Genomic DNA, 25,392 nt, shown 5'->3' with positions numbered 1-25,392 from the left:
TAATTCAGCAAATGTTAACAGAATGTAAAAATTTTCTAATTAAAACTTCAACTTAGAAAAACAGCTTTAAGACTTGGTGAGTAGTATTCATTATAAAATTTTATTAAACAATAATAAAGAGGTAACTGATAAAGACTCTCATCAAACCTGAATCAGGCTCCTCTGGGCCCTCTTCTCAACTTAGGCCTGACCTTATACTCTGTTCTTGTCCTGCTTAGTCCAGTTTTAGCAAAAATCCTGCTGAATTGGTTTAGTGAAAAATCTCTCAGTCTTAGTATCTGATCACTCTCTACATCTGATCAAACTACTCATCCTTCAATATGTTATTATCCTCCTGCCTTCAGCAAGAATTTTATAGTTAGTCTAGCAAGAATCCCCTTGGCCTTGATGTTTCCTCAGTAGTTTTCCACCCACTCTTCCCACTTTGCCACTTGGATATAAATCCCTACTTGTCCTTACTGTATTCAATGTTGGGCCTGATCTCTCTCTCCACTACTGCAAACTCCCCACTGCAGCAGTTCTTTTTAAATAGTCTTCCTTGCCATCTTTCACAAGTGACAAAACAATTTTTTTTTTTTTTTTGAGACAGAGTCTCGCTCTATTGCCCAGGCTGGAGTACAGTGGCGCGATCTTGGCTCATTGCAAGCTCTGCCTCCCGGGTTCACGCCATTCTCCTGCCTCAGCCTCCCGAGTAGCCGGGACTACAGGCACCTGCCACCACCATGCCCAGCTAATTTTTTGCATTTTTAGTAGAGACGGGGCTTCACCGTGTTAGCCAGGATCCAGGATGGTCTCAATCTCCTGACCTCGTGATCCGCCCGCCTCGGCCTCCCAAAGTGCTGGGATTACAGGCGTGAGCCACCGTGCCCGGCAATAATTTTTTTTTAACATTACATCATTTACTATAAAACAGTGACAAGTTTTGCCAATGACATACCAGAAGATGGCACAAGTTTTGACAGTTAAATATCCATTTTTGAAAACTTACCTTAACATTCTTCAGTCCCTTTTCAAAGAGGCTAAGCATCTCAGAGAGTTTATTGTCAGAATGTACATTATAAATGGTCTGGCTGCGTTGTTGAAGCAAACCAATAATGTATTCATTTTCAATCTGCTCATGCATTTTGAACTCCTTGAAAGTAGCATACAAAGACTGCAGAAGAGCACGGAAATCGTTGTTGTTGGAAAAATTGGTTTTAGAAAGCTGAATAAAAATTTAAAAAGAAAAGTGTAATAAATACGTGCAAATATGCACAAATAAAAAATATTCAAATACATCCCTATTCACTTTTGCACACAGCATGATACTTCCCTTACACTTGGTTAAAGTACAAATAAAGGAAATTCATAAATTAACAAGTTATAATAGTATATTAAAAAGTACACTAGGCCAGGAAGATGTTGGTTTGCTGTCTGGAGGGCTTGGTGATACAGAAAAACGATACGTGCACAAATCATCGTTTCTTTAAATAGAAGAGATTAAACCACGCCCCTTCTAAACCTAAAATTTCATTACTCTATATGTATGCTAAATACAGGCAGGCAGATATTTTAAAGAGGGAAACTTGATTTGGTTAAATACAACAAGTAGATGAAAGGGGAAAAGCTACTAACACCATACCTCCTAGACTTGCTTTCTAAAGTATCTAGTATTCCTAAAATGGAACATAATCTAAGCTTATTGCCTGTCATCAGCTGGAATGACAGTCTGATGACACAGCATCAAAACAGATGACATACAAGCTCCTAAAACAAAATTATTCGTACTATACATAACAGAATTAACTATCTTCTATAAAAGGTAGTATGGATTATGCATTTTAAGAGTCACTTACAGTGAACCAGTTCTAAAGTCAGATTCTCTAGGATGGGATACCGGTTCTACCATTATTTAACTGTGCAACCCTGGGTAAGTTACTTTTCTTTCTTTTTTTTTTTTTTTTTTTTTTTTTTTGAGATGGAGTCTTGCTCTGTCGCCCAGGCTAGAATGCAGTGGTATGGTCTCGGCTCACTGCAGAGTCTGCCTCCCAAGTTCAAGCGATTCTCCTGCCTCAGCCTCCCAAGTAGCTGGGATTACAGGTGCCCACCACCGCGACTGGCTAATTTTTGTATTTTTTAGTAGAGACAGGGTTTAACCATCTTGGCCAGGCTGGTCTTGAACTCCTGACCTCATGATCCACCCGTCTCGGCCTCCCAAAGTGCTGGATTACAGGCAGGAGTCACCACGCCTGGCCTACTTTTGTTAATGTGTTAGTTTAACCTTGATGTTAAATGGGTATAATAAAACATCTGTATTTCACATGGTTGTTGGTACTCAATAAACATTAGCTATTATCATTTTGAAAATTAAATATTCATTTTTTATAAAGTCATACATTTTTTACTCTATACAAATATTTACTGAGTAGCTATTATGAGGTAAACACTGTTCTTCGGTACTTGGGATATATCAATGAACAAAACAAAGATTTCTTGCCTTTATGGAGTTTCCATTCCAGTGAAGGCAAATAAGACAATGAACAGTTAACTGCAATACACAAGTAAATCATCTAGAGCAAGAATTGGCAACTTTTCTATAAAAGGACAGATAACAAATGTTTTAACTTTTGCAGGCCATGTGGTCCGTAGCAATTATTTAACTCAGCAGTTGTAGCACAAAAGTAGTCATAGACAATATGTAAATGAATGACTGTAGTTATATTTTCATAAAACTTTATAAACACTGAAATTCAAAATTATATGTTTTTCACATGTCACAAAATACTACTCTTCTTTTGATTTTTTCCAACTATTTAAAAATGTAAAAGTGATGCTTGGCTCTTAAGCCACACAAAAAACACAGGTAAGACAGATTTGGTTAAATACATATTATAGATTTTTTTTTTAAATCATAAGAAATGCCACACAAGATTACAATAAAATTCATTAGTGGCTAATCTCTACAAACATTATCATGTATCATTTTTTGGGGAAAAAAAAAAGCAAACTTAAAAATAGCCTTAGTAGAAGCAGGGCACAAATCAAAAGAAACCATTAACGCTAGGTATTATTTTTTTAATGGCAAAAAGTAAACACAGTCAGCCTCCGTGGGGATACAGAAACCACAGGTTCAACCAACTGTGGATTGTAAAAGGCTGGGCATGGTGTCTCACACCTGTAATCCCAGTACTTTCAGACGCTGAGGTGAGTGGATTTCCTGAGGTCAGGAGTTCGAGACCAGCCTGACATGGTGAAACGCTGTTTCTACTAAAAACACAAAAATTAGCAGGCAGTGGTGGTGTATGCCTGTAGTCCCAGCTACTCGGGAGGCTGAGACAGCAGAATCACTTGAACCCAGGAGGCGGAGGTTGCAGTGAGCCGAGATCATGCCACTGCACTCCAGCCCGGGCAACAAAGCAAGACTCCTTCTCAAAAAAAAAAAAAAAAGAAAGAAAAGAAAATATTGAAAAAAATAAAAAGTAAAAATAACAATAAAAAACAATATAACAACTATATGCATAGGATTTTCACTGTATTATGTATTATAAGTAATCTAAAGATGATTTAAATCATACGGGAAGACGTGTAAGTTACATGCAAGTACTATGCTATTTTATATAAGGGACTTGAGCATCCATGGAGTTTGGTATCCATGGGTGTCCTGAAAACAATCTCCCACAAAATAGGAGGATATCAAAGGAAGACTGTAAGGCCCTAACATGAGTTAAGAAAAATAATATCTTAAAAGACATACAGGGAATTTTGCATATATTCTCATTAGACTATTAGAAATTCTTTTAGATCTAATAACACACTAAGGTAAAGATTTGTTTCGTGCCACAAACTGACAGCCAAATTAACTATAGTAACTATATAAAGAGATTCTAAACTACAGAGAGAATCTATATCCAGCTAATCTAGCACAGTAGTTAAAAGCACTGACTCTGGGGCAAGATTGCCTAGGTGTAATCCATTCTGCCAGCAAGTCATTACATTTCTTTGTACCTCAGTTTCTTCATCTGTAAAACAGGGCTAATAATATTAACTACCTCACAGAGTTCTTGTGAGAATTTTTTTGAGACAGGGTCTTGCTCTGTTGCCCAGGCTGCAGTGCAGTGGCATGATCATAACTCACTGCAACCTCGAACTCCTGGGCTCAAGTGATCCTCCTGCTGGCCTCAGCCTCCCGAATAGCTGGAACTACAGGTGTGGTGTGCACCACACCTAGTTACTCCTTTATCTTTTAGAGATGGGGTCTCACTATGTTGCCCAAGCTGGTCTTAAAAGTCCTGGCTTCAAGTGATCCTCCTGGCTCAGCATCCTGAGTTGCTGAGATTATAGGCACAAGCCACTGCACCTGGCTACCTGTGACAATTTAATAATATAAAGAACACAGAATATAAACACTACCTAGGCATCTGCAAGCCTTACTTAGTAGGCTTTTCCGTTATTAATTCTGTACTCAGACTAAAATAAAATATCATTACAAAGAAACTAGTACAGCCATTATGGAAAACAGTATGGAAATTCCTCAAAAAATCAAAAATGTAATTTTCATAAGTTCCAGCAATCCCATTCCTGAGTATATGTTCAAAGTAAATAAAATTCAGATCTCTAAGAGATATCTGCACTCCCATGTTCAATGCAGTATTATTCATAATAGCCAAGATATGGAGCCAATTGGAGTGCTTGACCACAAATGGGTAAAGAAAATGTGATATATACAACAAAATATTATTCAGTCATAAAAAAGGAAATCCTGTCATTTGCAACAACACAGATGAACCTGGAAAACAGCTAAGTGAAATAAGCCAGATACGGAGAGACAAATAATGTATGATCTCACTATATATGGAATCTAAAGTAGAACTCATAGAAGCAGAGAGTATGAAAGATGGTTGTCAGGGAGCGGGGGATGGAGAAAATGGGGGATGCCGAACAAAGAACACTAACTTTCAGTTCTAAGATGAGTATGTTCTGGGGATATAAAGTACAGTACAATGACTATAGCTAATAATACTGTATTATGTACTTGAAATTTGCTGAGAGTACATCTTCTGTGTCCTTACCACTCCCACACAAAGGGTAATTATTTGTGGTGATGGATGTGTTAATTTGATTTTGGTAATCATTATACGATGTACATGTATATCAAACCATCGCATTGTACACCTTGAATATATATAATTTTTATTTGTCAATTATACCTCAATAAAGCTGGGAAAAAATGATCAACAGATTAACAGATCAAGTTAAATTCTTGGTGGAGAATATAAAATATTTTGTACAACAGGTTGAGGAAATAAGATTTTTATCTACATTAAATCCTCAACATGTTTGTTGATTTGATGAAGTGAAAACAAAGCCAAAAAAAAAAAAAAAAGAGCAACAGACAGAAAAGTCCTTAAAGATACTACCCAACTCAGTTTTTCTCCATATGAAAAGTGCAAATGTTTTTTTTTGTTGTTTTTTTTTTTTTTTTTTTTTTTTTTTTTTTTTGAGACGGAGTCTCACGCTGTTGCCCAGGCTGGAGTGCAGTGGCGCGATGAAAAGTGCAAATGTTTTTAACCTGGTACCTAAAGTTAGTAAATTTAGCAGTTAAAAGAATAACCAGGGCCGGCACGGTGGTTCACACCTGTAATCCCAGCACTTTGGAAGGCCAAGGCGTGTGGATCACGAGGTCTAGAGATCTAGGCCAACATGGTGAAACCCCATCTCTACTAAAACTACAAAAATTAGCTGGACATGGTGGCACACGCCTGTAGTCCCAGGTACTCGAGAGGCTGAGGCAGAAGAATGGCTTGAACCTGGGAGGCAGAGGTTGCAGTGAGCCAAGATCACACCACCACACTCCAGCCTGGAGACAGAGCGAGACTACGTCTCAAAAAAAAAAAAAAAAGAACCAGAATATACCAGAATATACACATTCTAACTTTTTTGACATCTGTTTATATGAATAGTTTTTAAAATTGTTTGTCTTCACATACAGACTTTATAGAGGAAAAAAACCTGGACACTAATAATTTCTGGGACATACTGAAGCCAAAGATATGTGAGAAATTACCCTAGTGTTGTTATATATTTAATTATTAAAACAAGGCCGGGCGCGGTGGCTCTGTAAACTTTGGGAGATAGGTATCGAGACCAATGAAACCCCGTCTCTACTACAAAAAATTTTATCCCAGTCTCAGGAGGCTGAGGCAGGAGAAAACAGCTGCAGTGAGCCGAGATCGCGCCAAAAAGCCTGGGCAACTTACTCCGTCCACATCTAAAGAGTAGGTATTAAAATCCTCATTTTATAGTCTAACAAACAGGCTCAGGAAAAAAACTTACCCCACATCATACAACTAGTAAACAACAAAACCAAGACCAAGTCCCTAAAACTCTAACATCTATGGCTTTTCTACAGATACAACGTTAGTCCCATTAATAAAGCTATCTTTTCAGATCCGAGAGAGTAAATTGTTAGAAAGAACATTTGCTCCAAAGCAACAGTTCTCACCAAGGCAGTAATTTTGCCACCCCCCTACCCATCCCCCAGAGATAAAAGGCAAAATCTGGAGGCAGTTTTGGTTGTCACCACTGGAAATGTACTACTGACACCTAGTGGATAAAAGTCAAGGATGGTGGCTAAACAGCCTACAAGGCACAGGATAGCCCCCATAAAAAAGACGCATCTACCTCAAAACGTCAACAGTGCTTTGGTTCAGAAATGTTGCTCTAGAAAACTGTTTTTCAAACACTGTTAACCATGACCTTTAGTATGAAATATAGTGTAATCCAGATTCACACCCATCACAAACACTCAAACAAATTTCAGGGAACAGTATTTCCCTCTCTAATCTGTGATGTACTCTAATACTTACTTTTCCATTTAAATTTTTAATGCTGTTCCTGACCCACAAAAGAAATTTATGACCTACTACTAATAGGTCACAGGTCACATTTTGAAGAGCACTCTTCTACAGTAAAATATAAAGGTTCCTAGTGACCTATAAAGTTACATACTCTGATGCCTCACAAATTCAACAAAGAACTTACATATATAAAAGGACACACATAATTAACAAATAGTAACATGGTACCTTCCACATTTTAAAAGGATTTATAACTGATTTTTTTTTTTTTTTTTTTTTGAGACAGCGTCTTGCTCTGTCGCCCAGGTTGGATTGCAATGGCATAATCTCAGCTCGCTGCAATCTCTGCCTCCTGGATTCCAGCAATTCTGCCTTAGCCTCCCCTGTAGCTGGGATTACAGGACCCCGCCACCACGCCCGGCTAATTTTTGTATTTTTTGTAGAGACGAGGTTTCACCATTCTGGCCAGGCTGGTCTTGAACTCCTGACTTCATGATCCACCTGCCCTGGCCTCCCAAAGTGCTGGGATACAGGCATAAGCCACTGCGCCCAACCTATAACTGACTTTCTGTCTCAAACATTCTACAGTGATAAATCAAGTATTACAGCCTGGTTTCAAACTGATTCTCAAAAGTGGTATGTCACTTAAAGACAATACAGCACATTCAAAAATAGATAAGAAAATGGCAGCCAGGAGCGGTGGCTCAAGCCTGTAATCCCAGCACTTTGGGAGGCCGAGATGGGTGGATCACGAGGTCAGGAGATCGAGACCATCCTGGCTAACACGGTGAAACCCCGTCTCTACTAAAAAATACAGAAAACTAGCCGGGCGAGGTGGCGGGCTCCTGTAGTCCCAACTACTCGGGAGGCTGAGGCAGGAGAATGGCGTAAACCCGGGAGGCGGAGCTTGCAGTGAGCTGAGATCCGGCCACTGCACTCCAGCCTGGGCGACAGAGCGAGACTCTGTCTCAAAAAAAAAAAAAAAAAAAAAAATCCCAAAACTTTGGGAGGCGAGGCGGGCGGATCACAAGGTCAGGAGATCGAGACCAATATTATTCCCCGTCTCTACTAAAAATACAAAATTTTTAGCCGGGCGCGGTTGTGGGCGCCTGTAGTCCCAGCTACTCGGGAGGCTGAGGCAGGAGAATGGCGTGAATCCGGGAGGCGGAGCTTGCAGTGAGCCGAGATCGTGCCACTGCACTCCAGCCTGGGCGACAGGGCGAGACTCCGTCTCAAAAAAAAAAAAAAAAAAAAAAAAATGCATAACAAAAACACCAATATTCTTCACCCAAATACATTTTTACTTTGTCTACTCACTCAGACAATGCTTTAATTTAATCAAGGGAGACTTATACTTAGTGAAGAAACCTTAGTAAGTATCTGATCAAATTTACAGATGGAAAAAATGACCCACAGGTAAACTGTTCTGCATAAAAATCATAGAGCTTCCAATAAGTAGCCGAACTAGTAAGGTAATGCAAAACCCATGGGCTTCTGAAGGGGAAAAAAAATCCTAAGATTAAAATTGAGGCTCTACTAATTACTAGTTGAATGAGCTGGGTAAGTTACTTAACCACTAAAGCTGTTTCCTCAACTTTAAATGAAGGATAATATTTGTCTTACCTAGTTCTTGTGAAGATTAAAAGAAACAATGTAGACATGTAGTAAGAACTCATTAAATTCCCTTTTACTTCTTCCACAGCTCTCAATTCAATATTTTCTCCACTAAGCCAATCTTCTCAAATGCCAGTCAATAAATTGTTACAGGTATGCAGAAAAAGGGGTGGGGGGGCCGGGAGGTGGGGAAGGAAAACTGACCATAAAGTTATACTCACTCATTTTTTAAAAAAAAGAATATATTCAAATTACTCTACGTTTCTTCCCACCTAAGAGTTTTGGGTGACAAAATGTCCTATATGTATAAATAAATGTATAAATATATTAAATCCTTTAATAAAAGTAAATAGCACTTTTAATACCCTTACCTGAAAAATTTGGGCACGCCTTAAGGCTTCCATTACTTGAGTTTTTAATAACTGGTTTATATATAAGCCTGGGAATCTCTGAACTAACCACATCCTTACAACCACAGCCTACTCTTCCCTCAGAAATCAATTCAAAGAGACCACTCCTGACACTTTAATGTGGAACTGACCACCTAACTCCCTTTGCTCCCACTATACCGTGTTTGGATTTCCATCCTAGCATAGATGTTATTACATACTGGACTGTAAACTTTTTGAGAGTAGAGACCACATGTCACATTGCCAACGTCTTTCTGTAGTACAAGCTACTACAGGGTAGATGGTAGAAACTCCAATGCTCACTGACAGAATTAATGGCGTTAACCTTGGAGAACTGGAGAAAAGACTGATAAACTGAAGTAAAATGGAAAAAGGATGTCATTCAATATAAATATTTACTAACATCATCCCAGTTTGAAAGGTCAGTGAATTAACAGATTTTTTAGCACATTGTTCCCCAAAAAATAAACTACTATGATTTAATATAAAGAAAATTAAACTAGGAATCCTAACAATGACTTGGGTTTCCATCCGGATCTACCACTAGCTGCTTATGTAACCTTGGCCTAGCTAATCTAGGCCTGTAAGTCCCCAGCAATAAAACAGAAATACTTTGTCTTTACATAACTCAAAGCACTGTTGTCTGGATAACAAAGGTGAAAATCCTTTCCATAAAACTTTTTACAAATGTAAAAAGAAATCTATGGGCAAAGTATTAAATCAGGTATTAGACAGCAATATTTAAAATGGTCTAAGACATACATCTGTCAGCTTTTGAAAATTTGTTTTATTTTCTCATCCTATTCAACTTTCTACCTAAAAAATAAGTAGACTAAGATAACTTTGGAACACATTATACTAACTAGTTTAAGCATATAAGTGGTTTACTTGATGCTAGCAAATAAATGGATGCTTCTAAAATACATTGTACTTGAGAAGTTCAGTATTGAAAATAGTAACTGACTTCTTTATAATAACTGGGCATTCAGAGCCCAAATTTGGACTACAGTACAGTGAAATAACTATTTTGTACCTTTTTAGTTTGAGCATAAAAACTAGTTCTCATTTTGTATAGTTTTATTGTAAACTGTGTTCAATGGGATATCCTTGGTCTATACAACCAAAGGATAATGGCAAAACGTGAGATGATAAATGAATAAAAACAAACAAGGTACTCTTCCTTTAATTCCTTTAAGATTACTGAGCCATTACAAAATAATTATTTTCCACTCTAGCTCCCAAAGGACATCCTAAGAGAGATTTCCATTGGCTATCATTATCAAGAAGAAATCTGGATGTAAAATTCCTATGCAGTTTTTTTTTTCCCTAAATCTCCTCGGTCTCAGTTCAGAAAATTGGACTTTTAATCTTCTTCATAAACATATACAACAATCTCATTAACTATATCTAATTAATTCAAAATTAGTAATAATTTTGACTTACACTATGTCAAATTGAAAATGCTTTATTAAACTAGTTATGCAAATAGGAACATTACTGAAAAGAACCTTACTTGACTCAGATATTTTGTAAAAAAGCAACTGCATTTTCAAAATTTGTTCAAATATTCTCAACCACCAGGAAGAGACACAGAAAAAGAGTGACTAATTTGTTGAAAATTTTAAAATAAGGCTGGTGAGCCTAGTCTGCAAGTAAATTAAATTGTGATTATTTTGGGAGGTCACAATCATCTGGAAATCGATGAAAGCTACAAACCCCCTAGGAAAATGGGCACATGCACAAAATTCTCCATATAATTTCAGTTGATCGTAGGCTACCTCTCCACAGTTTAAACTGGAGAGAAAACTTGGATTCTGTTAGTCTCAACTTCCACTTTCGATTTTTGAGACCAATTTTTTTCTTTCCTGCTATTAAAGAATGTTGTCTGAATGAACCAAATTCAAAAGCCAGAGAGGATAAAAACACAACAATACTGCTAACTAAAAAATTCAGGGATATACCCTTTCCATTAATGGCTTAACCATTCCTCATGCTTCTCCTAGATAAGTGGTTCTCACCCTCAGCTGCATACTGCACTCAACTGGAGAGCTTTAATCATCTATAACTGATGTCTGGGTGAAATCCTAATTTTAGTCACATAAACATCAGGATTTCTAATAGTTTTTAGGTTAAGGCTAATAAGCATCCGAGGTTGCAAACCACTGTCCTAGACAGTCCTGGTGTTTCCAAATACGTGTGAACTGGGTATTTCTAAATTTTCAGAATGGAGGGAGGGAGAAGATGGAGTGCTAAGATTTGAAATTCAACGTCACTGCTTTAAATTGCTGGTCTTGAGTGTGGCCTAGCAGTGAACACCCTGGGCATTCTCCAATCGCCTGGCTTAACTATGAAACACCCCTCTTTTCTGTAGACAATGGTTCTGCATAATGCTATGCAATTTCTGAGAATTCCTAAAAGTTGATTTCTATGCTTAAACAGTAGTCATTTGAATGCTTTATGTAGTTGGATCATTTCCACAAGAAACGGGACTGCCTGAGGTTTGCAGATATCCATGTGACTTTCCCCAACATAAACTGACAAATATGTGGAATGTTAAATATTGTTTTAAAATCATTAGCAAAGGGCCCTGAATCATCTCCACAAAAGTGCCTCTTCAGCTTATGCTGCACCAATTATGAGCCCAAAATGGTTCTCACAGTTAAACCAACTTTTCCCGAGGCCCCCTTTAATCGAGCTTATGTAAAGAATTCCAAGAATTGCTGTCTTATAACAAAATCTACATCTAGTAAGTGGTCAAGGCAATAAAAGTTGCAAAGAAAACGATAACGACATATGAAGAGTGAAGGTTCTTCAGTTCTAAACTTGGCTTTTCCCCCAAATCAAACCAGTGAAAAAAGCTGGGGGTAAAAGGAACCCGGTAGCTGGGAGACGCCGCAGTTCCAGCCAGGAAGCCAGCGAGAGGTTCAGAGGATGGGTGGGTGTCTGCACGGAGAGCCCCGAACAGGCCCGGGGGAGTGACGGAGAACGGGAACAACTGCTCGGTGCGGATGGGAGTCCACCGCAGGTGGCCGGCCGGGGCACCCAGGGCTTCGGGGAGGTAGGGCCGCTCTCCTTAGAGGCAGTAGCGGGAGGCCCAGGGCGGCGGTGGGGCCGGCGCGAGGGCGGCCAGTGACCCCGGCAGCGCCCCTCCTCAGGCGCCAGGCCCTCGGCAGGGGACGCCGCCCGCCCCGAGAGCACGTCCGAGGCGGCGGCCAGGCGGGGAGGCCGGCTCTGCGAGGGCCCCGCAGCGGGCGGGGAGGCTGCGGGAACGGGCAGCGCTGACAGCTGCGCAGGCGGCTACTCGCGCGGCGACGGCACGGGGCTGCGGGCGCGGCACAGGCCAGGCCGCCCCAGTAACCCAGCCAGCTCCCGATCGCCGCCCGCACCGCCCACAGCAGGAGGCTCGGCGCTCCGTTACCTTGTCGCAGTAGAGCCCCACCAGCTGCTTCATCCGCCAGTGTGGGGCGGTGAAGACGTCCACTTCTTCAGGGAAGGGCGCCATCGCCACTGCCTCAGCCTCCGCCTCAGCAGCCGCGGCCGCCGCCTCTCCATAGACACCCTCGCCGCGGGGCAGAGGCGGCGCGCCCCCTTGCGCATGCGCCCGCCCCGTCGGCGCGCGCGCCCGGTCAGCCTGGCCGGCAGGAACGCGGGGGCGCGCAGGCCGCCGCCATGCGGTCCCTGCGGCCCACGTGACCGGGCGCGCGCAGAAGCTCGCGGCTTCTGCCTCCCGCCCCCACTCTTTTCGTTTCTTGTCCTCTTCCTATGCAGCAGAAAGAACCCAAACCTTTACCCTGTCTCTTTCACTACATGAAAGCACAGTATCTGAGAGTAGGGGAAAGTCGTTTCAGTGGCGCTCTCGGCGCTTCTCCCATTTCTGCCCAGCCCACCAGGCGTTGAGGAGAGGCAGCCAAGCACAATGGCCGCAGTCGGGGCCGCGAGCTCTGCCTGTGCCCAGGCCCCGACGCCTGCTTGGCCTGGGTGACCAATGCGTCTGGCCGGGACCTCCAGAGCTACCCTTTGCCTCCCTGCGATTGGCCCGTGCCAGACTTTTTCTGGGGCCAAGTGCAGACCACCCCGCCCGCCAGTCAAAGGTCGGGCCTGGCTCCCGCCCAGCGGTTGGTGAACCAGGGCTGCGGGCTCTGAGAGCTTCGGTCCCGGGCGGCAGCCCACCGCGGGCGCGGGGCCTGGGTGCGAGGGGCGGGACAGAGACCGCGAGAGAGAGACCTGGTGGAATTCGGAAGTCTCAACGCGGGGAAAAACAGTATCTAGGGATCCAGGTGCGGAAATGCACCTCAAGTGCTGGAACGCGGGTCCGGGATAGGCCCGACGGGCCTTGGGGGTGGGAAGAAGGGTGAATAATGGAAGGTTAGTGCGGTAAAGAACCTCGGTACAAATCCCGCCATTTTAAGCGGAGGTTCGGAGAGAAAACAAGATCACTAAACCAGGGAAATGTCTGTCTCTTCCCCATAAATAGCCTGGCCCTCGCCACAGACCTCCTGGAGACCCTGTTCTCTGACTGACGCTTGTCAGTCTTAGATTGGTTGGCTGGAGTACTGCTGGGCAGACAGGGAAACAGGAGAAAACAGGGAAGCCTGAGAACCTTGAGAGGAATTGTTATTTGCTTAATGGCCAGAACCTCCAGGAGAGCAAGAACCAGATATGCTGTGTTCACCCTTGTTCTCTATTATCTATCACAGTTGCAAGACAACATGGGGATCAGTAAATATTCAACAAATAATGGAGTAGAAGGAGGTGAGAAAGAACTTTGCAGTGGAATGCACCCTATTTAGTTCTAATCTTATCTTACTATATGCTATTATAGACAGTCAGTGTAAACAGTGGTTAAACCACAGACTCTGGAAATGAAGTTAAGATTCCTGGTTTTGCCAGACACTAGCTATACAACCGTTAACAAGCTATATGACCTCTTTGTGCCTCAGTTTGTTCTTACATGAAATGAGGCTAGTAATACCTACCTCAGAATCTTTATGAGGATTGAGTTTATATATTTGAAGCACTTATAATAGTACCGTCTGTAAGCTATCAATACTTTTTAAAAGCAACTCTATGAGGTAGTGCTGCAGGAAATTAGGTCTTCAAGACATTCTAGTAATTGCCTAGGGTCCCAGAAATTAGTAAGTGAAAAATCTGGTCATATAAATCTGGATTTGACAATACCCCCACAGGCATTGCATTAGTTGGGATACAGAGATGGCTTATACACAATGTGTCTTAAGAAGCAGGAATAATGCTTAAGAAATGGAATAATAAAGTCCTTCATAAAGATGTTGACTCTCTCTTCCTCCTTCTCCCTTTCACCCTGTTTCTCGCTCTCTTTCTCTGTTCTTTCCCCAGGACTTTGCCTCTATATTTTTTAATAACCCTCAGAGAGCATTTTCTTATTTACCCTCTATTTCTTTACCTCATGCTAATCTTTCACTCCAGCTATCTTGGAATGAAGAATCAGACCTCAGGTTAACCAGTTATATAGAGAAATGAACTCCATGAGAACATGCACTTTGTTTTATCCTAGCACTTAGAATGATGTCTGTCATAAAGTGAGTATGCAGTAAATACTTGTTGGAAAAAAGAATGAGGATAGTTCATAGCACTGTGTAATTTCCTCATTTTTACTAACGTTTAATATGCTATGTTGTCTTCTCCAATCAACTGTTTGTGTTTGTGATGTTCACTAGTGTATCCATCTCTAGAACCAGACACATTAAAAAGGTATTTGGCAACAAAAACAAAAAAAGCCCATCCACACAGTTTCACTGTCACCCAGATTTGAAGCTCTATAGTCAGCTGAAAAGTAATAGCAGCCACTTTGGACACTGGCCTTTTCAAGGAATTTGTTTTAGATGACAAAATGAAAGAAAGAAAGTGATTTTAAAAGTAAGCCCTGTGAGTAATTTTTCCCATGGAAAGCTGTTAACATTAGCTCCATACGCTGAATGATGTAGCAATTAATCACCTGATATATCCAAAATAAATGACTGACTTATACTGAACTTTAGCTCTAGAGAGGTCATTGATCAATGTAGTATCATTACCACAGGTTACTGCAACTACAACAGATTGGAACGTTTATAAAGGCTAAGGTTGTCATTTTAACTCTCTTTGAGACTTCTTTGGATATATGACAGCAGATAATTCCAACAGACCATCTAGCAATTGACCACCACAAGAAGTCTGAATAAGGCATGTGAACAGAGCAGTGAAAACCCACATTGTAGAATGACTGGTAGAATTGGTCGTTTCTCTTACCTACTCTCACTCTGTCTCTGGCAACCTAAAAATATAACTTCTTCCGTTATCAATAGGCCTCTTCTATAGTAGTTTCCAAGCCTAATTTGGGAACCCTGGAAAGGGTTACTGGCCAGGGAAGGTCAATTCTAAGGCATTTAACTCGGTTTATTTGAGTATGTGACACAGCACTTTCCCCAATAGCGGATTAGTTGTGAAAACAAGCAATGAAAGAATGTTTCCATTTTGACCCAGCTGGAATCATAGTCCTCTCTCAGTACCAGAGTTGATCCTTACTGTCCATTAAAATAGTCAATCGACAACTGCTGCAGCCAGCTAAGATGATTTAAGAATTGCTGTGGTTTGAATGTTTGTCCTTTCCAAAACTCAGGCTGAAACTTAATCCCCAATAAGGCAGTATTAAGAAGTGGGGACTTTAAGAGGTGGTTGGGTCATGAAAGTTCTGCCCTCATGAATGGCTTAATTCATTCATGGATTAAAGGACTCATGGGTTATCAGAGGAGTGGGACTGGTGGCTTTACAAGAGGAAGAAAGACCTGTGCCAGCATGCTCAGTTCCTCGCCATATAATGTCCTACGCTGCCTTGGGACGCTGCAGAGTCGCCACCAGAAAGAAGGCCCTCATCAGATGCAGCCCCTCGACCATGGACTTCTCAGCCCCACGCTGTAAGAAATAAATTCTTTTTCTTTATAAATTACCCAGTTTCAGGTATTCTGTTATAAGCAACAGAAAACGGACTAAGATGGGCACATATAGGATGGTCTTAATCAACTTTCTAGATAGCCACAGAGGGCTTTCTGGTGGAAGTGGCCCTTAAGCTCAGCATTAAATATTCAGAAAAATTATCCATCTGGGAGTCCGGAGACTTAATTTTCTCATATTCAGCATTAAATTGGACACCCACTATGCAGCAGGAGCTTGAGATATAAAGTTGAATAAATCCAGATTACTGTTCTTGGAAATCTCCCAGCTTTTAGATTCAAAGTTTCATACTATCTACCCCATTCTGAATGAGCTGCAGTGATCAATGTTTCTTCCTCATTAATTCCAGTCCCTCCTGTGCTTTAACTAAATATATTTAACGACAAAAAATCAGAAGAATGTCATAAATGAAAAGGTATCCAGTAAAATAATTTCTTAGCCATTTTAAGTACCTGACATTATGTAATAATGCTTATCTACATTCCCTGAACAAGTAGTAGGCATACATAGCAAGCATAAAATATTTCTTGCTGCATGAATGATAATTTGAAAAGTTTTTACAAGCCAAAATACTCCTGTTATTCAGTAATATACATATATGGTTTTTAAGGAAAACTAACCCAAACAAGCTGTATTTAACGTCCTTCTTACTTTCAACAATTGTTACCCTCCTTTAAAGGGTTCTCATTTTGACCTCATAAGCAAAACTTGATTCCTAAACTGGGTACTGGGTGAAATTCAGCTCTGGGAACCTCTTTACTCAGATTTCCAATTCCTTCTACCAGGAGAATGTGAGCTGCACCACAAACTACGTTAACTGTTCAAATATAGAGTAGTCCCATTCCTTAGATCTCCTTTTGAAGAGAAGTTTAAATAATGCTAAAACCATAGTTTCTTTCATTTTAAATCTGGAGATATAATGTGTATAGTGGTCCATAAAGTTTCCTTGCAACATTTTCAGACAGAGATGAGCCTTCCATTTCCCAAATATACCTTTGTGTCACCTACCTTGTGTCATTTACCTCGTAGTAAATATTGCCAAGTGAACACCAAAATCTTGATTTTCAGTCAAAGGCTCTATAATGGGCTGAGTTGTAGGGAGAAAGAATGGTTCCGTGTGTATGACCTGAGGGAAAGGTGGCTACTCTCAAGGACAACTTGACTCAGCTGTTTGCACCATGTAGTGAGAAAGTATCACAAGTTTCTGGAATGGAAAGAAATGATAAGTTTCCTGTAAAGTGTCAGAGTTACATTCATTGTAATGATGAAATCTGGCAGGCAATTGCTTAATCCCTGCCTACAGAGAGGAAAAAAAAGTATTAGGAAAGTATCAGTTCTGTTTCCTTCCTCCCTACCTCTGACTTTTTTTTTTTTTTTTTTTTTTCTTTTTTAGGAGGGTTTCAGTCTGTCACCCAGGCTGGAGTGCAGTGGCACAATCATAGCTTACTGCAGCCTCAAATTCCTAGGTTCAAATGATCCTCTTTTCTCAGCTCCAGAATAGCTAAGACTACAGGCATGTGCCACCACACCAGGCTAATTTTTTATTTTTATTTTTTGTAGAGGTGTGGTCTCATGATGTTGCCCAGGCTGATCTTGAACTCCCAGCCTCAAGCAATCCTCCCACCTGGCCTCCCAAAGCACTGGGATTATAGGCATGAGCTGCCATACCCAGCCTCTGACATTGTTTTAAAAACTCAAAACAGAGTACAAAAACATCCCCCATTACACAAGACACCTCTGCGGAGAGCTACCTAAAAATAGAGATGTCATGTATACATCTCATTTGTGTTCACTGACTAATAGCCTGGCTAATACATAAAACATTGATTTGAACTCTAATCCCAGTTCTCACTACGTACCCACAAGATCTAGGACAAATCACTTGGCCATTCTGGAACCTTCATTTCCTCAACTGTGCAGACTTGGTCTGGGACACTTTTGAGTGATAAAAGGTGCTAAATTATGAATACATATTAATTAATCTACAACACGTGTAAAAAGGACTTTCTCAGGCTGACTTGTTATGGGAAATCAGTCACCAGTCATCCAGATAAGTCAGTGAAGAGTTAGGTGGCCCAGCACGGTGGCTCACGCCTGTAATCCCAACACTTTCTGGGAGGCCGAGGTGGGTGGATCACTTCAGGTCAGGAGTTTGAGACCAACCTGGGCAACATGGCGAAACTCCATCTCTACTAAAAATACAAAAATTAGCCACGCATGGTGGCACACACCTGTAGTACCAGTTACTGGAAAGGCTGAGGCAGGAGAATCACTTGAACCTGAGAGGAGGAGGTTGCAGTGAGCCTAGATCAAGCCACTGCACTCTAGCCTGAGTGACAGAGCAAGACTCCATTTCAAAAAAAAGTTAGGTAACCTTTAATGAATCATTATGTTATTTGTGTAACCGATTTAACTGTGATTAGTTCCATTCTCTTTCCCTAAAATGTCTCTACCAAGGTGATTCTTTGGACTACTATAGGTGTTTCCCCTGTGTGCGGGGTTGTAACAAAACTTTGGCATGTGCTTGTAATTGCACTGTTTTAAAAGTGTTCTCTTACAGTGAAGAGACAGTAAAGCAAAATTGGGTTGGAGTGTGGAACCAATATCCTCATCTGTAAAGGGATAGTGAGTTTCTACCTCACAAAGTATCCTGAGAATTAACTGTTTTATGGAATTTAGCAGAGCCTGGCATAGGAAGCACTAAATGTTAGCTATTACTTTTACCTGTAAAATGAGCAGATTGGACATGATGTTCTCTTTGGTCTCTGCCAATTCTCAGTGTTTGGGAACCTTAGGAATAGTATTTCAAAACTGTTTCTTTAGGTTAATTCTACAAATTAACTGGAGAAGGGACTTATTACATTTAGTTGCAAGTGACAGAAAATAGAAAATAACAGTGCCTTAAACAAGATAGGGTCTTTTTTTTCCTTTTTCTCATGTGTTAGTTACTTATTGTTGCATAACAGATTAACCAAAAACTTGAATGGCTTAAGCACCCTTTAAAACTTAAATGGCTTTATTTCAGTTTTTGAGAATCAGGAATTACAGAGTGGCTTAGTGGGTGATTCTAGATCAGGTTCTCTCATGTGGCTGCAGTCAAGTTAGCAGCCAGAGCTGCGATCATCTAATGACATAACCTGGGACTGAAGGATCTTGCTTTCAGGTTCACTCAAGTGGCTGTTGGGAGGCCTCACATCCTTACAGGCTGTTAGAATAAGGACCTCAGGTCCTCACCACATGGTACTCTCTATAGGGTTACTTATAATATGGTAGCTTGCTTTCCTCAAGGTGAGGGCCAAGAAAGAGAGAGAGCAAGTGATTTCAAACCCAAGATAAGTCAATTTTTTATAACGTAATCTCAGAAGAAACATCCCATCATTCATGCCTATGTTATTGGTGGTACAGAACAACCCCAGTACAGTGTGGGAGGGGATTACTTACACAACAGTGTACCTAATAAACTCAGGGATTAATTGAGGGCTATCTTTGAAGCTGGCTACTAAACTTACATATACACCATGTAAGTGGTCCAGAACTGGTTTGACAGCTCTACTTTATTTAGGGGCATAGGCTCCTTCCACGGCTCTACCAACTCTAGAGGGTAGTCTTCATATCTAAGTTCAAAGGTGGTGGCATTTGTGTGACCCAGGGCAAATTATGTATTCTGAGTTTCTGGGTCCTCACTTAATAAATTATGAAAAAGAGTAAAACATACTTCATAGTGTTGTTGTAAAGATTAACTGAATAAGTGTAATAGGCTTTCACAGTACCTGGCATACTTAGCACTCAATACTATCTTTTAATATTGCTATATACATTAAATAATGAGAATATCCCAAGAGATCATCAGATATGCATTGTTCCTTGAAAAGGTCAAGCTTAGAAATCACTGGTAATAAAAAAGCTCTACTTGAATAATTCAAGCAAGCCTCTCATCACCATTCCCAGCCCAGAAATGGTGAAGGATAAAAATTGTTTTCTTCAATATCATCCTAGAGGGAGTTAAAATTGCATCAATCTATTCAATCCATTATCTTTATGTAATCTATTCCTAGGTAGCTGATACTATAGTAAGATGTAATTTTGTTTGTCTTTGCAAAGGTGTTCTTGTTGCTGACAAGGAACAGCAGAATAGTGAACAAGTTTGTGGCTAAACATTATTCCCAGATTTTAAAAAATGTAAGTGTGCACAATTGTTACTACCAGATCTTTGTCAAAATAATCTTTCTGTCACTGAATAACTGACCATAAAACAGTAGGGCATATTGACCTAGTGTGCAGGGTAAGCAATGAGTAAATAAGAAATGATTGTAAAATATTTACCAAATGTAACTTTCTAATTTGGGTATTTTTAGGATGGGTCAAAAAAAGGAATGCTATTATTCATGAAGAATTACAAGTTCACATATGTTTATTCTTGCCAGTCTTTTACTGAAAATTCCTAGAAATTATATCCTTTCCTTTGCATATACCATAATATTTCTATGATATTCCTCTTCAAAGATAGGGGTAATATTATATATTGATACTAGTCATTAATTATTCAAAAACTAACAATACACTAGGTACTTCACTGCATGGGACATAGTAGCTATTCAATAAATGATAGGTATATTTATTATTAGACACCTAACACTGTATGAAACAGCATACCATAATAGACTCTAGTCTCAGTATCTCTATTGAGATATTAGGGCCAGAGGTTTCAAAATGGTTTGACCTGTTGTAGTGGTTCAGCACACTGGAGTTGCATCGATTGGGTTCAAATCTCAGCTGGTCCACTTTCTTACTACCAGCAGGGTGAAACAGAACCTCTTTTGCCTTCTGGGAATGAGGACTTTGCTACTACCATTAAGCCATAAACCTGTTCACTATTCTGTTCACTCATCTGTGAAATGGAAATAATACTACCTATCCTACTGGATTGTGGTAGAGATTAAATGAGATTGAGCTTACAACAATACCTGGTACATTTTTTTTTTTTTTTTTTTTTTTTTGATACGGAGTCTCACTCTGTCACCCAGGCTGGAGTGCAGTGGCCGGATCTCAGCTCACTGCAAGCTCCGCCTCCGGGGTTTACGCCATTCTCCTGCGTCAGCCTCCCGAGTAGCTGGGAGTACAGGAGCCCGCCACCTCGCCCGGCTAGTTTTTTGTATTTTTTAGTAGAGACGGGGTTTCACCGTGTTAGCCAGGATGGTCTCGATCTCCTGACCTCGTGATCCGCCCGTCTCGACCTCCCAGAGTGCTGGGATTACAGGCGTGAGCCACCGCGCCCGGCCTATTTTTTTTTTTTTTTTTTTAAAGAAAAATCTGGCCGGGCACGATGGCTCAAGCCTGTAATCCCAGCACTCTGGGAGGCCGAGACGGGCGGATCACGAGGTCAGGAGATCGAGACCATCCTGGCTAACGTGGTGAAACCCCGTTTCTACTAAAAAATACAAAAATCTAGCCGGACGAGGTGGCAGGCGCCTGTAGTCCCAACTACTCGGGAGGCTGAGGCAGGAAAATGGCGTAAACCCGGGAGGCGGAGCTTGCAGTGAGCTGAGATCCGGCCACTGCACTCCAGCCTGGGCGACAGAGCGACACTCTTGTCTCAAAAAAAAAAAAAAAAAAAAAAAAAACTGCTTATTTCTGTCACTATTCAACAAACACTAGGTGACTATCATTTGCCAGAAGCTACAGATTCAGTAAGTCCAAAAGTGAACTCACCATTTTCTATCCTCTGAGTTTGCCAAGCTTTCTGTATTCTCATCTCATTTCCATCACTGTTCATTTAGTTACCCTGGCTAACATAATTATAGCAAACAAACCTGAGTGCAAATCACCATTCTAAAGACTTTTTGGTTTTAGAGTATTTATATTCACAGAATGACTGCATGAAGTGTAGGCACTCTTATCGTGATTTTTGAGATGAAAAACTTAAAGAAGGTACATAATTTGCCCAAGACTACCCCATTAAGAAATAGCAGAGGCCGGGCGCGGTGGCTCACGCCTGTAATCCCAGCACTTTGGGAGGCTGAGGCGGGTGGATCACAAAGTCAGGAGATTGAGACCATCCTGGCTAACACGGTGAAACCCCATCTCTACTAAAAATACAAAAAATTAGCTGGGCGTGGTGGCGGGCGCCTGTAGTCCCAGCTACTCGGGAGGCTGAGGCAGGAGAATGGCGTGAACCTGGGAGGCGGAGCTTGCAGTGAGCTGAGATCAGGCCACTGCACTCCAGCCTGGGCTACAAAGGGCTCAAAAAAAAAAAAGAAAAGAAAAGAAAAGAAAAAGAAATAGCAGAGCCAAGATTCAAACTTAGGCAGTCTGGCTTCAGAGCTTCTATCTTTTTAGGTAAACACACAATACTGCTTCTAGAGATTTTGGAGTTATCTTAAAAGCTTTCGTTTTTCCATCATTCAGTATCTTAATAAGACACATAGTCCTCTCAAACATCTCTAATTCACCCCTTCTCTGCTTACACTAATACAGACCTAGTATGGGCCCTACTTACCTTCTGCTTGAACTACTAGTTTCCCTGCTTTTAGCTTCTCATTTCAATCCTTGCACCAAACCAGCTAGCCAGCAATGTTTCTAAAACAAAAAATCTAATGACTCTCGCTCAGTTAAAAACATATTGGCACACTAATTCCTATTGAACAGGACTCAGACACTCTTACGTGTCGTCCGATGAGGTACCTATTACAGTACCTCACTTATAAAGTTGAATATACTGCTTTTTATTTTATTGACACAAACATTTTTCCCCCCACCAAAGTGGGCCCTTTTTGAAGGTGGGGACACAGTTTTGCTCATCTTTTTTTTTTTCTGAGATAGTTTCACTCTTGTCACCCAGGCTGGAGTGCAATGGTGCCATCTCAGCTCACTGCAACCTCTGCCTCCCGGGTTCAAACAATTCTCCTGCCTCAGCCTCCCAAGTAGCTGGGATTACAGGCGCCTGACACCACACCCCGCTAATTTTTGTATTTTTTAGTAGAGGCGGGGTTTCACCATGTTGCCCAGGCTAGTCTTAAACTCCTGACTTCAGGGGACCTGCCCACCTCAGCCTCCCAAAGTGCTGGGATTACAGGCATGAGCCACCACTCCCGGCCTGCTCATCTTTATATAACCCTTATTTCTGCAGTCCCCAACAGCCTACAGGTACAAATGAGGTCACAATATCATTAATATGTGAATCTTAATGATTCATTAAGGTTGAAGTTTAGAACTTAAACTTCAGCAAAATCTCCCTACCCTTAATGCAAAGGGCTTCTGAATTATCAGAAATGTTTTTCATGTGCTCAGTCATAAATTCACTCCCGCTACAGCTACATTGCTACCCCATATGAAAACTGAGCCACTCTCTCTCTCCCATTCTTCCTTGAACCCTGTATTTTCAGGTAGCCATTATGAGCTTAGCTGCCAATGTAGGAAAGAATGGCTTTCTTGTGACATATTGTTAAAGGGGTTCCAGTGGCGGGTTGTTTCAACTCATGTGTTTATGTGAAGTAGCTTTCAACTGTATTTACTTAGAGCCCCCTACCTCCCTGGGCATCAGATATGGTGTCAGGGATCTTAGTCAAGGCAAACTTGAGGTACAGCCATACCACTATAATCAGAATCCCTCCTTCACTCCAACAACGGCTTATTATTAGTACAGCTCATTTCTTCTACCCTTAGGATGGTCTACCTTGCAGGAGTTACCCCAACCAATTCAGTAAAACTTAATTTGGAACTACCTTACAAACTTGCGAGATGTATCTAAAATTGTTTGAATGCTAAAGCATCCACAGCTAATATTCAAATATAACCAAGCTTATATTTGTTTCACTCTTTCCCACTCCTCTCCCCAACTCCACTGCCTCGCCTAGAGCATTGTGCATACTAGAGCCCAATATGTGTTTTTTAATATGTAATAAAAAATAAAATTCTATGCTAGTTGAGCAGAACTAGTTTATCTGAGAAAAGAAACACAAACATAGGATGAGAGTATCTGGCCCAAGTCCAAAACTACACCAAAATTATTCAATTTAAGGGGAAAAAAGAAGAACCAGTAAAAAAAAAAAAAGAACCAGTAAAAAAAAAAAGAACCAGTAAAAAAAAAAAAGAACCAGTAAAATACATGGTTCTCAACTGAGATGGATTTGGTTGTTGGTAGGAATCCGATGACTAGTGTACCTGCACCTGTTCTGACACCCTCCAAAGGAATCTGGATCACAAGTGAACTGTCCAAGACCATAAGCCACACCCTTGGGCTAATGCAAGAGGAAGCTGAATCACTTCCTTGAGGCCAAATGCATAAACAGAATTGCCTCAATTTTCTACTGACACCTTTTTTTTTTTATGACCATTTCCTTATCTTGTTCTTGTAATAGAAACCTTTTAGGGTGATTTGGCTTTTCAGTTTAAAAATATGAATTTTGGGACTGGGCATGGTGGTTCACACCTATACTCCAAGCATCTGGGAGGCCAAGGCAGAAGGATCACTTGAGCCCAGGAGTTCAAAACCAGCCTGGGCAACATAAGGAGACTCCGCCTCCACAAAAAAGTTAAAAAATTAGCCAGGTATGGTGGTGCATCCCTGTGGTCCCAGCTACTCAGGAGGCTGAGGTGGGAAGATTGCTTGAGCCCAGGATGGTCCAGCCTGCAATGAGCCATGATGGCGCCGCTGCACTCCAGCCAGGGAGACAGAGCAAGACCCTGCCTCTAAAAACAAAATAAAATATAAATATGAGCTTTTGTTGCTTTGTGCTGTGTTGGTTTTGGTGAAACTGAAGACTTTTAGGGAATGTAGTATTAATGTAGTACCCCTCCAATTGCTGACTAGATTATGGTTTGAAATACTGGTAGTGTTTTCATTCAATGGTATTAAATAAACTTCATTTAAAAAGAAATTAGTATAAACGAGGCACAGAAAGACACATACCACATGATCTCACATTTGTGGAATCTAAAAAAGTTAAACTCATAGAAGTAAAGAGAGGATGATGGTTACCAGAGGCTGTAGGAGTGGGAATGAGTTGTTGATCAAAGGATGTGAAGTATCCGGTAGACAAGGGGAATAGGTTCTGAGATCTATTGGACAGCAGGGTGACTACAGTCAATAATAATGAATATTTAGAGAAGCCAGGGAAACGTAGTGAGACCTTGTCTCTACTAAACATCAAAAAAACTAGCCAGGTATGGTGGTGTGTGCTTGTGATTCCAGCTACTTGGGAGGCTGAGGCTTGAGCCTGGGAGGTCAAGGTGACAGTGAGCTGTGATCCTAACAATGCACTCCAGCCTGGGTGACAGAGCTGCCACCTGTCTCAACAAACTAAACCAAGAGTAAATTTCAAATGTCCCACCATAAAAAAAAAAGATAGGCAAATGAAGTGCTAGATGTGTTAATTAGCTTGATGTAATCATTCCACATTGTAGACATATATCAAAACATCACATTGTATCTTATAAATGTATACAATTATAAATTATCAATCAGAATAATCATAATATAAAAATTACTAAATGTTGCATAGTTTCTAGTTTAATGTTAACATTATAAACCATATTTGTACCCATTACAAATTGCAGCTATTAAA

At 40.8% G+C, this 25,392-nt stretch overlaps 1 protein-coding gene across 2 annotated transcripts in view; it reads right to left on the bottom strand.

Moving 5' to 3' along the window:
* Window positions 1-16,974, bottom strand: part of FBXL5 (F-box and leucine rich repeat protein 5) — a 47,033-nt gene extending 30,059 nt beyond the window's left edge. Inside the window, exons 1-2 of one of the 2 annotated variants that reach the window (XM_050791652.1) lie at window positions 16,838-16,974; window positions 989-1,204 (exon numbers count right to left, since the gene is read on the bottom strand). In XM_050791652.1, the coding sequence (XP_050647609.1) occupies window positions 989-1,123 (135 nt within the window). In that variant the 5' untranslated portion in view covers window positions 1,124-1,204; window positions 16,838-16,974. Of the gene's footprint in view, window positions 1-988; window positions 1,205-12,278; window positions 12,482-16,837 lie in introns of those variants that run through there. The other variant, XM_050791651.1, reaches the window with a different exon arrangement.
* Window positions 16,975-25,392: the final 8,418 nt, after the last annotated feature.

This window comes from Macaca thibetana, chromosome 5 (genome assembly GCF_024542745.1).
Source record: "Macaca thibetana thibetana isolate TM-01 chromosome 5, ASM2454274v1, whole genome shotgun sequence".
In the NCBI taxonomy this organism is placed as follows: domain Eukaryota; kingdom Metazoa; phylum Chordata; class Mammalia; order Primates; family Cercopithecidae; genus Macaca; species Macaca thibetana.
This window is presented reverse-complemented; position numbering and strand designations above follow the sequence as displayed.